At 51.9% G+C, this 14,355-nt stretch overlaps 1 protein-coding gene across 1 annotated transcript in view; it reads left to right on the plus strand.

The window, feature by feature from the left end:
- Window positions 1-12,294, plus strand: part of Axin2 (axin 2) — a 30,815-nt gene extending 18,521 nt beyond the window's left edge. Inside the window, exons 4-11 of the mRNA XM_031350533.1 lie at window positions 1,021-1,123; window positions 3,645-3,785; window positions 3,954-4,453; window positions 4,692-4,886; window positions 5,197-5,427; window positions 5,968-6,063; window positions 7,502-7,669; window positions 10,755-12,294. Coding sequence (XP_031206393.1) covers window positions 1,021-1,123; window positions 3,645-3,785; window positions 3,954-4,453; window positions 4,692-4,886; window positions 5,197-5,427; window positions 5,968-6,063; window positions 7,502-7,669; window positions 10,755-10,881 — 1,561 coding nt within the window. The 3' untranslated portion in view covers window positions 10,882-12,294. The remainder of the gene's footprint in view (window positions 1-1,020; window positions 1,124-3,644; window positions 3,786-3,953; window positions 4,454-4,691; window positions 4,887-5,196; window positions 5,428-5,967; window positions 6,064-7,501; window positions 7,670-10,754) is intronic.
- Window positions 12,295-14,355: the final 2,061 nt, after the last annotated feature.

Consider the following 14,355-nt stretch of genomic DNA (forward strand, 5'->3'; position numbering starts at 1 on the left):
GTCTTAAAATGGCATCAGCTCTTTATTCTTCTTTCTGCCTGCTAAAGTTTGTGGTTTTGTTTTGTTTTGGTTTTTGTGAGTCAGGGTCTCACTAAAGAGTGGGTCTGGAACTCCCAGAGCTCCACCTAGGATTAAAGGCTCGTGTCTCCACACCTGGCCCATGTTTTGCCTTTTAAATAGATTGAAAGACATGAGCCTCAGAAGATCACCCAGAGTTCGTTGGCCACACCCCAATTTTAGATTGCACCCTCACCCTCATTCCTGCAGACACCCCCTTTCTTCTTTGTACATTGTCATGATGGCTACCACTTTTGACCCATTTGTTTTTGCACACTGCCCCGAGACACTCTATTAGGATACCAACTTGCTAAGAGGAGTGGAGCCTTCTGTGCCTGGTGCCCACTGACCTCTTAAGGCACAGAGGGAAGGTATCTAGGCGAGCTCTAACGTGCTGCAGGTACTTACGAGTGTTCGTGTGAGTTTGCAGTGCCTTGTAGATCCTTTGCCGTGCTCTTAGTTCCTTACATTCTGTGACTCTGCGATTTATAAAACCACTGGCGAGGAGAAGAAAGTTGGACATGGCTGACTCGACACTGTACACACAACAGTAGACATGACTGAACTTTCATGCACCTTCTTGAAGAGGTGGCTGAGCCCATGGGCTTGTTCCCTAGCATGACCCTACAGCCTTTTGCCCTGGCATTGTTCTTTCAATTTCTACCTATAACAGTCTATCAGAAGGACCAAAGGAGCCCAGGGCTCTGTACTTGAGGATATGTAAGCCAGCCGTCGTTCCTACGTCTGGGGGACAGACAAGTTGCCTTAGATGACAGTGGGCAGAATTTGAAGTTTGGTTTTGGGAGGGGTCTTTCCCTACGTGATTGCACCTGGAGATGCATGGCTCATTCCCAGGGAATCGTGTGGCCTTTCCCATTGGCAGAATCTCAGGGAGTGTCATGCAAGTGATGTCAGGTGCTGAGATGGCCTTGGTGAGCCTGTGGCCTTTGTTTTTCCCCTTAGAGATGGAATCCCTCCGTACCGCATGGGGAGTAAGAAACAGCTCCAGAGAGAGATGCATCGCAGTGTGAAGGCCAATGGCCAAGTGTCTCTACCTCATTTTCCGGTGAGTATAGATGATAGGACACCAGGACACGGGTAGTGAGCCCTAAATCTGTTACAGGAGCTGGGAGGTGGGCGCAATGCCTGAGATCTGCTGGAGTGAAGGGACAGAAAGGAATGGCTGGACTGAAGAAATTAAATAGATAGTACTTTTGGATGTGGTAGTAATGAAGTGACTGAATCAAAGAATGGAAAATTCTGTGGGGAAAAAAAAAACAAAACATTTATCACTAGATGATGACATTGTGGGCTCACTGCATTCCTGCTAGACTGGAAGCCCCTTGAAGGTAGGGAGCCCCATAAGAATCATCTTCATTCATTCATTCATTCATTCATTCATTCATTCATTCATGCCTGGTGTATATACATGAGCTCTTTGCCTGCATGTATGTGTTCCATGTGAATGCAGTACTCATAAAGGCCAGAAGAGGGCATCAGATTCCCTGGATCGGGAGTTACAGATGGTTGTGAGCTGTCATGTGGGTGCTAGGAATTGAGACTGGGTCCTTTGAAAGAGCAACCGGTGCTCTTAACCTCTGACCCCTCTCCACAGCCCCAGAATTTTGTCTGTTAGCTTCTGTATCCAGACCTGCTACCATTCCTGTCATACACAGGTGCTCACTAAGCATGAAGTGAATGAGGTTTAGGAGAATCTCTGTATTTTGTCCTTCTGTCCTGCTCACCTTGGAAAGCAAATAACCTCCCGGGACACCCTGCTCCTCCTGCACAGCTCAGTCACTCACTGTCTGTCTGTCTGTTTCCTTGACCATTTTATTACCCTGGATCCCCGAGAGGCAGAGACAGCTGTACAGTCTTAACCTGTCTCAGTGCTGGGCTCTCTTGAGTCTTGTGTCTGATGAACATGGATGGGCGGGGTGTTCAGAAGTGAAGCTCCCTGGTGGGGGGAGGGTAGCAGGTTCCCATGAGGACCTTCCCTCGTCGCACATCCCCATCCCCGGGGGCGGTCAGCACAGTTCACAGGGCTCACAAGCCCAGAGGGCCTTTTCCAGGCTAGGCTCTTTCTGTAGTAGCCTGCTACCCAGGTTGCAGGGAGGGGCGGCGAGAGCATCCTGTTCAGAGCAGGTGCCTCTGCCAGGCTGTCTTTCCTGGCAGCTTCAGAGAATCCAGCTGGTCCATGTGGTTGTTCATGTGGTTATATTCAGAAAACTTAACACATCAGACTTCTAGTCCCAGGTCACCTGAGTAGTGTTACAGATTATAGCTGTCCTTGGAAACTCCTGGCACAGACAATGGCAGACTTACCTTGTCTAAAACTAGCCTATTAAGATGGCTTTGGGGAGTGACTGCTATGATCCACCCCCTCCCCCATATACTATAGAAAACAAAGATATTTGAGTGGGGGGTGGGTATGTGTTCATCAGAATTCCATTCCCCAAGACTATAAATGGGCCGATATTTGTCCCGGGGTGCGTAGATCACCTTTGGGGGATGTGTGGTTCCTGGAGCCAGCCTTCCTAAGAGCAACCATCCACCCACACAGGGGCCTTCCCTTCCCTGCTCTCTTGGTACAGCTAAATGGTCGCTGTGCTTAGTGAGACTGACTCTTCAGCCAGGGAGAGCAAATTGGCTTTCTGCTCCTCCCCACCCCAAAAGAAAAAAGGCAAAGCAAGAGAGAGAGGGGGAAGGAGGAGGAAGAGGAGGAGGAAAGAGGAACAAGTGGAGAGGTGGGGAGGGCAGAGTGGGGGGCGAGATGACAGAGAGAAAGGACAAAGCCGGGCAGTGGGGGTTCTCGCCGCTTGGCGCTCTTGGCAGGCTTTCTCGCTGCCTTTTTATATTCCGTACTTGGTTTGGAGATGTTCCGTTTTCCCTTGATAGATCAGCTTCAGGCAGCCAAGCTCAGCAGTGTTCTGCTACTAGCCCGCAGCAGCTTTCTTCATTTTCTGTACAAAGAGAGGAGGAGGAGGGGAGGAGGAAAAAAAAACCGAGGGAGATGGAGCAGTGTTGAGACAACACTACCTCAAAGGTGCCCAGTGTGAGGCCAGGAAATAAATTACCACTTCTTCTCTGATCTGGGGCCGGTGACTCTCCCCTCCCCCCTGCCTCTCTTCCAATCTTATTTTTTTTTTTTTTTTTTTTTTTAATTTTCAACTCCCTTTCTGTTTAGACTCTACTTTTTATTCCTTGAGTTGGTCTCTCTCCCCTCCCCATCTCAGAGGGCTGCCTTTTTTTTGATGTTTGACAACAGTCTTTGAAGATTTTCTACTTCAGAGTAGCTACTGATGGGCTGGTTGTACTACAGAGAGAACAAGCGGGGCCTCTCGGAGTGCGACCAACTGCTCCTGCCCAAGGCAAATGCTGGTGGGGACCATGGCTCTCCATGAGGCCACAGAGCCAGTGCATAAAAGTCCTGAGCAGCGCAGGCCAGCTCGCCATCCGCTCTCCACTCAAACACGGGGACCCAGCCCACATCCGTGGGCCCCACAAACTCCATCCAAGCTGGTATGGCCAGTGCCTGCCCGGCCTGCTAATGGTGCCTGGTTCCTTCCTTCTTCTCACACCCTCAGAGAACCCACCGCCTGCCCAAGGAGATGACGCCTGTGGAACCTGCTGCCTTCGCCGCCGAGCTCATCTCCAGGCTGGAGAAGCTGAAACTGGAGTTGGAAAGCCGCCACAGCCTGGAGGAGCGGCTGCAGCAGATCCGGGAGGTAGGTCCAGCTTGGGCATCCTCTCTACCCTCTCCACCCTGTGCATGTGCATGCACGTAAGCGCATGTATACATACGTGCGTGTGTGTGCCAACCCACGGGTGCATGAACCCAGGGAGCGGAGGCGTTGCCTACTTGTTCACCTCCCCTCTGGGACCTCCGTTTCCAGGATGAAGAAAAGGAAGGCTCTGAGCAGGCCATGAGCTCACGGGATGGAGCACCAGTCCAGCACCCCCTGGCCCTTCTACCCTCTGGCAGCTATGAAGAGGATCCACAAACCATTTTGGACGACCACCTGTCCAGGGTCCTCAAGACACCTGGCTGCCAGTCCCCTGGTGTGGGCCGCTACAGCCCACGTTCCCGCTCCCCTGACCACCACCACCACCACCATCAGCAGTGTCACAGCCTTCTTCCGACTGGGGGCAAGCTGTCCCCGGTGGCTGCTTGCCCACTCCTAGGAGGCAAGAGCTTCCTGACCAAACAGACGACGAAGCACGTTCACCACCACTACATCCACCACCACGCCGTCCCCAAGACCAAGGAGGAGATCGAGGCAGAAGCCACACAAAGAGTCCGCTGCCTCTGTCCTGGAGGCACGGATTATTACTGCTACTCCAAATGCAGGAGCCACCCAAAGGCTCCAGGGCCCCTGCCTGGGGAGCAGTTTTGGTAAGTGACTAGCACACCCTGAAGGTGAGGCTTTTCTTCCAGCCTGAGTCCTCAGCAGGTGTGAAGAGGGCCCACGGGGTCTGCTTTCACTTCCCGGAGGGGCACTGGCGGAGGTTGCAGTATAGGGTGCGCTAGGTGTCTTGGAACTGCCCTCAGCCTCCCCTCGCGGGATTGCCCAATTCCAGGAGCCCTGGAGTTTTAATGAGATGTCTGGATCGGGTGTTCTTGTTCCCTGCAGTGGCAGCAGAGGTGGTACCTTGCCAAAACGGAATGCAAAGGGCATAGAACCGGGTCTTGCGCTGCCGGCCAGGGAAGGAGGGATATCCAGTGCCCCAGGGGCCCCCCAGCTTCCCGGGGAAGAAGGAGACCGGTCACAGGATGTCTGGCAGTGGATGTTGGAGAGTGAGCGGCAGAGCAAGTCCAAGCCCCATAGGTAAATACCACTCCCCAGGGCTCTGACACAGAGGCGGTGTGGGGACGGCTATTTCTGCAGTCTGTGGAAAGCCAATGCCACTGCCTCTGCCATCTCAGTATTAGGCCGAGGAGACCACAAAAATGTCATGTTTTGGCAGCGCCCCCTGTTCATGTTATGGTAGAGTTATTTTCTTCTCTCTCTCTCTCTCTCTCTCTCTCTCTCTCTCTCTCTCTCTCTCTTTCTGAGTGGAATGGACAAGTTCTATTGAAGTCACATTTTCCAGCTTTTCTAACCCAGTTTTTCTCCTACTCTTTCTGTCCTATTCCAGTGCCCAAAGCTTAAGAAAGAGCTACCCATTGGAGTCTGCCCGTGCGTCCCCAGGCGAACGAGTCAGCCGGCACCATCTGTTGGGGGCCAGTGGACACCCCCGCTCGGTGGCCCGGGCTCATCCATTTACCCAGGACCCTGCAATGCCTCCCCTAACCCCACCCAACACTTTGGCACAGCTGGAGGAAGCCTGCCGCAGGCTGGCAGAGGTGTCCAAGCCCCAGAAGCAGCGGTGAGTGGAAGGGTGGGAGGAGCTCAGAAGGGGGTGGGGTCTGCAGACAGAGAGGGGAAGGCTTGGATCTCTCAGGCTCTCCCAGGGAGGAATTGCTTCTGGCTGAGTAGATTGCCCTTTCAGTCTCTGGGAGTTGTTCTCTTTGGTTCTGTTCATTTGTTAGAGTTCAAGCAGGATCTTCCAGGCAAGGTATTCCTGCATGTAGGATGGTTCCATGATTCCATTGTAAATCCCATGCCGTAAGTGTCCACACTCCATGTGAGGCATGTTAGCGAGCGTATGTGTAGCCATGACGGCAGCGAGCGTCAAGAGTCTTGAGCCCTTTGCTCTAAAATGGCCCTGTTGTGGACTGTTCCAGAATGCCCGTGAGCACATGGTCCTGTCAGGTCTCTGCAGGGACGATGGCCCGAGAATGCCCGTGAGCACATGGTCTTGTCGGGTCTCCACAGGGACCATGGCCCGAGTGCTTTTTCTCTGCTCCCCAGTTGCCATGAGGAGGAGAGCTCACCTCTTAAATTCTTCACCCTCTTCCGCCCTCAGGTGCTGCATGGCCAGTCAGCAGAGGGACAGGAACCACTCGGCCACTGGTCAGGTGGGAGCCGCACCCTTCTCCACCCCAAGCCTGGCTCCAGAAGAGTGAGTGTCTCTGACATTGCTATGGTACTCTAGTGGTTTTCCGTCTCAGGAGGATCACTCTCTGGAGTGATATATGTGTGTGTGTGTGTGTGTGTGTGTGTGTGTGTGTAACTCCATATGTGAACCGACCTTTGTATCCTTCCACACTTAGTGATGAGCAATGCTAACAGCAAATGTTGCCATCAATGAGGATTATGGGACATTAGCTCCCAAGAATTCTGAGTCACGACACAGGGTTTCCGGGGGTCCCAATAGTCAAAAGTTGGGCATGAAGCCAGTGTCAGAAGGGTAGAGGGGCCGAATCTGGGAGCACGGGTTACTTTGTAGGTTTTGGGAGCTAGCAGGGCTCCACAAGTGTTTGCTTCACCCTTGAGCGGGGAAATGATTCTCTGCTTCCATTGCCACGAGTTCCCCAGGGTCCACCTCCATGATCTGCTTGGAGAAACATGAAACCTTGTCCCAAACTGGGCCATGATTCTTGATGAAAATTTGCTCTTGAAGATGGGGCTCTGAACCCTGTCCTGCCTACAGGATTTCAAATCTGCCTGAGTTATAGAATGATCTAGATAAAGCTTTCTTAGCATTGTTATCCCGAGCTTTAATTGGTGAACCTCAAGTCTACCAGTTGTCAACACTGGTGGCTTTTATAAAAGCCACTCACTCCAAAAACAGAATAAAATGGCTCAGTTAAAATGATAGGGGGGCGGGGCTGTAACAGAGTTGGTAGTGTGCTTGCCTGACACCTACCATGCAGCGAGCCTTGGGCTAACTGCCCAGCCCAGCGCCACAGGAATGGAGGTGGAGGCGGAGTAAGTGAATCATCCCTAGCTTTCTGAGGTACAGGAAGGGGGTCATCTCCTTTGATGGCCTAGGATATGTGAGACAGGCTGTCCACCTATAATATGGTTCAGTGGGCATGATGGGTAGACCTCCAAGGCCATGTGATGGGTAGGCCTCCAAGGGCATGTGATGGTTAGGCCTCCAAGGGCATGATGGGTAGACCTCCAGGAAGGGCATGGGTTAGGCCTCCAAGGGCATGGTGGGTAGGCCTCTAAGGCACTTAAGTGCACACTGTCCATTAGGAACCCTGGCCTAGGATTGCCTTCATGGTATTTTATTCCCTGGTCTCAGCGAGCCTCGTGCAGGCAGTTTCCCAATACTGTCTCTTCTCTGGTGGTCTTTACCAGTGGGCACTTTGTTGTGCTTGCTAGCCAAAGGAAGGCCTCTGAGCACCCCAGATTGAAGGCACTGAGGGCTGTGGTATCAGCTTACAATCAGAAGACAACCGCTGCTTCTCTTAATGCTCTGCAGCTCTCTTTGGAGGTTTCTCCCTCTGTAACAGAGGCTCCAGGCCTCCTCTGTAGACCCATGCTGTGTAGGCATCAGTGTGTATCTGCTTTGTGAGGCTGAGTTTGTGACATCCTGGTTTCTTTTTCAGTCACAAAGAGCCAAAGAAACTGGGAAGTGTTCACACACTCCAGGCCAGCGAGCTGGTTGTTACCTACTTTTTCTGTGGAGAAGAAATTCCATACAGGAGGATGCTGAAGGCTCAGAGCTTGACCCTGGGCCACTTCAAGGAGCAGCTTAGCAAAAAGGGAAATTACAGGTAAGGGTGCCTGCCACCCGCCCCACCACCGCGTCTGCTCTGGAGTTTGCTCTGAACTCAGAGTACCCAGCAACCTCCCCCCTGCCCCCAACACCTTGCTCTCTGCAGGCCTCAGATAGATTGGAGACATGCTGTGGGGAAGCTGCTGGGCGTCTAGGGTCCTCCCCCAACCCCCTTTACCTCTAACAAGAACAGCCACAGGGGAAAGTTGATGAGAGGAAGGGGTTCTCTGGAGATCTATCCAGTTCTTCTCTTCCTGGTGAACAAGACAGAGGACCAAAGAAAGACCACAGGAGAGCAGGGTTGGGCTATGTGGTCGGAGCTCTGCCAGAAATCAGAGACTCCCCTGTCTGTCTGGGGTGGGGACCGATAAGGGAGAGGCGAGTCAGAGGCCATGTCGGAAGCTCAGAAAAGCAGAGACCAGGGCCAGGGAGTCACCAGTGTCTCCATTGATCCGCCTGCTGAGGGTGATGCCTGGGTTTGGCAAGCTACCTGGAGCAGCAGTGTTTGTCAGTAACTAAGAAGGGGCTGGGCAGTCCCTCTGCTGGTCCTGGGCCTCCCTGGCAGAGCGGAGGGACCCTTAGAAAAGAACCACATTGACCTTGTCAGGTCCTGGAGAGAACCCAAGTGCTAAGGATGAAGAAGGCCATCTCAGAAACATCTGTTATCCTTCTTACCAAGGCAGGGGATGGCTTCGTCAGTTCACTTAGGACTTGGCCCTGCCTGGAAATGTAGTGTGTGTTCTGCCCATTTATGTCCCAGGCGCAGAGTACCAGGCTGGGACAGTGAGGGGAGCAAGGCACCCCAAGGAGGTGTCCTCCCCCTAGTTGGGTGTCCTGGCCTCTATGTAGAGGCAAAGCTCCCATGAATCCCTAGAACCCGAAAGTGTGAGGGGCAAGTCTGAAGACCACTCAAGCTCAGCCTCCAGGGTGGGCCCTGTGTGACGACACCAGCCATTCTGTCATGGCACCAACAGTGACCTTTCACAGGGAGAAGGACCAAGACCCTGCAGGTGACAGCTTTCTGGGGTGGCAGGTGTGTGTCTGGGCATAAGTCATTCTCTGTTGAAGAGGCCATTCGGAAAGTTATCAAAGGGTCTGGGGAGCAGGCCGGCTACTGCCTTTAATCTTGACAGAGACACAGGTGAAGCTAATTACACGAGTATGCCCCTCCAGGGATTCATTTTGATCTTAGCTTTGACTTGGCTCAACTTTGAGGAGAACCGCAGGTGACCTTCAGGGGGTGAAACTGTCATAGCACACTATGTAGCAGCCTACAGGGAAAGGCTTCGTTCAGCCACTCTGGCCACATCTGGCTCTGATTTTTTTCCCCCTAAGGCACATTTAATAAGCCTGGCTTTGAAGCTCTGGCCTCCCCTTTAATGCACAAGGACTTGCACAAATGGTCCCCTCTCAAATTCTTTCCTGATTGGATCAGGCTGTGGGAAGGCCCTCCCACCCTCCTTATCTCTGCTTTTGGGCTGGGTGTCCTCTTAGAGATGGGGGTTGGGGCATGAGAGTACTGTATCTTCTCCCCGCCCTCAAACCAGGGTCTTGACCCCAGTGTTTCAGTTTGTACCCCTCAGGCCCCACCCTAATGAAAAATACCTCGTGAGGCTGGGGCCATGGAGCTGGGGTCTGGGCCGTGTTGAGTAATCTCACCGTGGCAGGAGTTCAGAAAGCAAACAGTCTCTCCAGACATGCCAGACGCCGTCAGTGCCAGATGTCAGAAGGAGGCAGAGTTTGCCACATGAAGCCTGGTGCTGTGGAAAACCCAGTTCACGAGCAAAATGAGGGCGAGGCAGTGTGTTTGAAGTCCTGGGGGTTGGGGGTGGGGCCTCCGGAACCCGTAGCCTCTGTCCCCACTGGAAGAGGTTGCAGTTATGGAAAAGGTCAATGTGTTTGCCCAGAGGTGCTATGAAAGCCAGCCCAGCTTGGTAACTGCCACTGGGGACTTCAGTATTGGTGCCCCTGTCCTTTTATTTGGAAAAGGAGCCCCTTTGCTTTCCTGGCTCCCCGTTGTCTCTCCCCTCAGGCTTCCCTAAGCATTTTGACCTCTTCCATACGCAGTGCTGTCCCCCTTAAATGGCTATCCCTAGACAGCCAGCTTAGCTGTAGAGGCCCTGGATAGGCCCACTTCCTCTCACTCAGCCTCTGCATTCAGTTCACCTGCTCTAAAGAGAAGCAGGTGAACAGTTCGATGCAGCTTTCAACTGGGGAGGGTTCATTTTTCATGTTTCCAAGAGGAAGTGCAGAAATGAACCCTCAGCCCTAAACGTGGGACAAGATTTCATGTTTTAGTGGCTCCATGGTCCCATGGGGTGGTGATCTTCTCCCTGGGAGTAGCCCTGATGGGCTGGAAGGGGCAGCTCACAGGGAAAGCTTCATCCACTCATGGGGGTCAAGAAGGGATGGGGCTTTGTTCTCTGTCCTCTGAAAGGCTTGGGGCAGGCCTGGCCTAGGATGTGTGTGCAGGGTGAGGGTGTGAGAGGGTGCTGTTTTCCTATGTCCAGTCAGGTGGTCCTTGAAGGAGAGGAATGTTGGAGAGGGAGAAGAGGAGCTTTTAATCAAAGGCAGGAGGGGAAGGGCTGAGTGTTGGACTCTAGCAAGGTAGGGAGAGAGGGAGGCAGGGATCCAGGACAGAAAGCGGGGGTTCCATGCCTGCTTCACACAGGCGGACCCTGGGGCTGGCCCCACCTGCCTCCTGTTGGGTTGGGCCAAAGACCATTGGCACTTGGAGAGAGTGGTCTCTGGACTGACCAGTCCAGAGCCAGTCAGCCTTCCATTTCTACAGGCTGCGCAGAATCCCAGGTCCCTGAAGGATCCCCCTACCCTGCCTTGACATCAGAAATGAAGCCTGGGGCCTTGCTCTAAGGTGGGGGGAGGGAGGGGGAGAGAAAGAGAGAGGGAGAGGGAGAGAGGACACCCCCAGAGTGCATCTGCCTGGTGCATCTGGGCAGGAGGGCTGCCCTTGTTAATCTGGAGTGGACCATGGTTTGAGGGACCCCTGTAAGCACAGATGCCCAGCTTAGTTCTCCATTGGCAAGACGACACCGTCTCAACAAGCTTTGCTTTCTTCTCTTAAGGTATTACTTCAAGAAGGCAAGTGACGAATTTGCCTGTGGAGCTGTTTTTGAGGAGATCTGGGACGATGACACGGTGCTCCCCATGTACGAAGGCAGGATCCTGGGCAAAGTGGAAAGGATTGACTGAGCCTAGGCGTGCGACCCAGGCATGCGACCTCGGTGAGCACCTCGGGGTGCACCACGGAGCCGAAGCCCAGAGACCTGTCTCAGGCCTACGCAACAGCCATGAAATATTTTGAAGGAAAATGAAACCAATTAAGAAGACAAAGCCTAGGGAGGAACTGGCCCTGGGCCTTCAGATGGTGGGGGTGGTTGGTTTTCAGTATCTACGAGCTGGGTACTGAGATGAGAAACGCCTGAACTATTTATTCAAAACATGACCACTCTGGGCTATAGAAGATGCTGAGTGTGTTTGAGAGACTGCCATACATAATAGATGACTTCCTAGGGATCTGAAACTCATAGACTAAGAGAAAACTCTGTATAGCTTGCCCGAACAGGAGTCCTTACTGATATTTATTGAACAGTCAATTCCCCTACCCGCCTCCCTACCCTCTACCCCCTACCCCCAACCCCCAGTTTATGCTGCTTTAAACTTGGAAGTGGGAGAGAGAACTTTAGATTGCTGTCTACGCTTAGGAGCCAAGCCGGGAATGCATTAATCATTTCTTCGTTAACAGAGGAATCTGCTCTGCATGGCATTTCTCCAAGTGAAGACAGGCTTCTTTTTTTTTTTCTTTTTCTTTTTTTTTTCTTCTTCTTTTTAAATGGTGCCCACCCCCTCCCATCGACACATGCAGAAATGGGCCGCCCCCACCCCCGCCATGCTGCTCTGCTTGTCACAGAAGTCCTGAGGGTTGGTTGTGACAGCATCTTCACCACTTTGGGAACCATCCAGAGTGGGGGAGTGGGGGGAGCCTTCACCCCAGAGCCAGAGGCTACACCATCCATGTAGCTTCCCCTCACTGAGTCCCAGAGCCCGTCACAGCCCTTGTGGTTCAAGCACCTGCCTCTTTAGGAATTGTGGGTTCCTTGTTCTCTTTTAAAATGAGTCTCTAGACTACGGCCATCAGGAATCTACCCTGCGAGGACATGGCCACCCAGCAGCACCTCTCCCCCGTTACCTTCCCCTTGGCGCTCTCTTGGGTTTGTGTTAAGTTAATCTGTATGTCCTGTCTGCCAGCGTTCCCTGTACTATAGGCCTGTGTATAGTGTAGGGCAGAGCGTTAACCCACTGGCTAGTGCTTGACTTGGGAATCAGTACAGTACCTGTACAGGCACGGGGACCCGCTCCATCCGTGCGCCGCCCTATATTGAGGGCTCCAGCTCTCCCTTGGTTTTTGAAAGGGGTTTATGTATAAATATATTTTATGCCTTTTTATTACAAGTCTTGTTACTCAATGACTTTTATCATGGCAGTTTGTTGTACTTAGACTGTAAATTATGCATTATAAAGAGTTCATTTAAAGAAAACTACTTGGTACAATAATTATTGTAATTAAGAGATGTAGCCTTTATTAAAATTTTATATTTTTCAAAATGTCGGCCTCCCATCTTTGGTTCCCCCCAGGGTGGGAGTGGGACCAGGGAGCCCATTCTGTACAGGAATGTCTGGGCATGGCTTTCCCTTGCTTAAGCTCGGCTCTGAGGGGCCTGGCCTGCATTGAGGCACAGTTAGCTCGCACAGGTCCTCGCTGAGGCTGTCTTCCCATGGGGCAACTGTGTTGGGGACTTTGCCTCATTCCCTGCACGTCTCCCAGCTGGCAGAGTGGTTTTTTCAGCCTTGGGTGAAAAGTCTCTGGAAGTGGGTTTGTAGTCAAGGGATGGCCATCCAAGGCCATCTACCCTCTCTGCCCTGGGATCTGATGACCTCAGGTCATCTACAGGCACCATCTAGGTTCTGGGCAGGTCAAGTGTTGGCCACAAATCTTAGGTCCTGGACAGGAGGGAGATGAGAAGAGCAGCGTGCCATTTGGTGGAAGGTGCATGCTACATGACTTTGCACATGAGCTAGCCTCTGCTCAGTCATGTGTTCCCCACATGCACAGCTCAGAAAGCCAGGCTGAGGCGTTGGACAGAGTCCACTGGAAGTCCGACAAGGTGAACTTTTAGGAGGTCTTAACAAATGAGCTGGGGTGTAACTTGTTGGTATGACATGTTGGCATGAATAAGCCCCGGGTTCCATCCTCAGTACCAGGTGGGCATGAATCTGATGGCCCTTGGTCCTTCTTGGCCTCCTGTTGCTTTTTTATCCTATTAGATTTAGCAGTGGGTCACATTGGACTTTGGTCCTTCTTGACAATTCTTGTGCCGAATGAATGAAGATGGATCCTCCCTGTGTGGGTGTAGGTTGGACAGGTGTGATGCGCCCAGTGGAGGCTGGAGGTGTAAGGATCCTTCTGGATCTTTCTAAGAAGGTGAGGGAGGCTCTGTATTCAAGAGTCAGGGAAACCTAATGCGCTTGGAGGTTTATGGGTGGTCATTTCTCTTCATCTTCAAGCCTTTGATTCAGTCATTGAAGAGGAGGAGGGAGGAAGAGCTTAAGACCCAGGCGGTCCCAACACCACTGCCTTCTGGGTGAATTGTGGAAGTCTGGGTGAGTACCTCGCCTGGTTCCCATTGCATGGGAGGAATGTAGCTGAGGTATGTGGTTGGTGAGTCAGGTTTCTGCCTCTTTGTTCTTAAGTTTTATTTATTGTGGTAAGAACATTAATATGACCTGACCCAGCCTTAAATTTTCAAGTGCACAAGGTTACTAATATTGTCCAATTAGAACTTGTGTGTGTGTGTGTGTGTTGTGTGTGTGTGTGTCTGTGTATGTGTTGTATCTGTACTTGTGTGTGCAGACATGTACCTGCCTGTGGAGGCCAGAAGTCAGGTGTCATGCTGACATTAGTCCACTTTCTCTTGAGATGATCCCTTACTGAACCGAGCTCTATTGGCAACCAGCAAGTCCCAGCGATTCTTCTGCCTCCATCCCTCAGTGTTAGGGTTACAGGCATGTGCACAGGCTTTCTACCTGATGGATGAGATCTGAACTCAAGTTTTCATGTTATACAGCAAGAGCTTTGACCCCCCTGAGCCATCCCCCAGTCCTGGAATTCCTCACCCTGCATCATTAAGACTTCCTGATTACTGGATGCCAAACCATTTGCCCTCCTCTGACCACAACAACTACCATGTTATTCTGACTATTCTTTATTTGTGTGAGGATGTATGTGTACCATGTGCATGCCTAGTGCCCAGAGGTTAGAAGAGGGCATCAAATCTCCTGGGACTGAAGTTATGGATGGTTGTGAACCACTATGGCTGGGTACCAATCTTGGGTCCTTTGTAAGAGCAACAGATGCCCTTATATTATAAACACTTCTGAGTGGGGTCATATAAAACCATATTTATCCTGTGACTAAAATGCTTGGCATGCGGTCCCTGGGACTTATCCATGTCACACTGACATCTCATTTTTCAGCACTGAGCAGTATTCCACTGTATGCACATACCATGTTTTCTCAAGCTTGTCATGCAACAGTGGGCATTTAGGTTAATCCCACGTCCTGGCCTTGTAATCAATGCAGTAAACACGGGCATGCAGATAACTTAC

The sequence above is a fragment of the Mastomys coucha genome, unplaced genomic scaffold (genome assembly GCF_008632895.1).
Source record: "Mastomys coucha isolate ucsf_1 unplaced genomic scaffold, UCSF_Mcou_1 pScaffold5, whole genome shotgun sequence".
NCBI classification, from domain to species: Eukaryota; Metazoa; Chordata; class Mammalia; order Rodentia; family Muridae; genus Mastomys; species Mastomys coucha.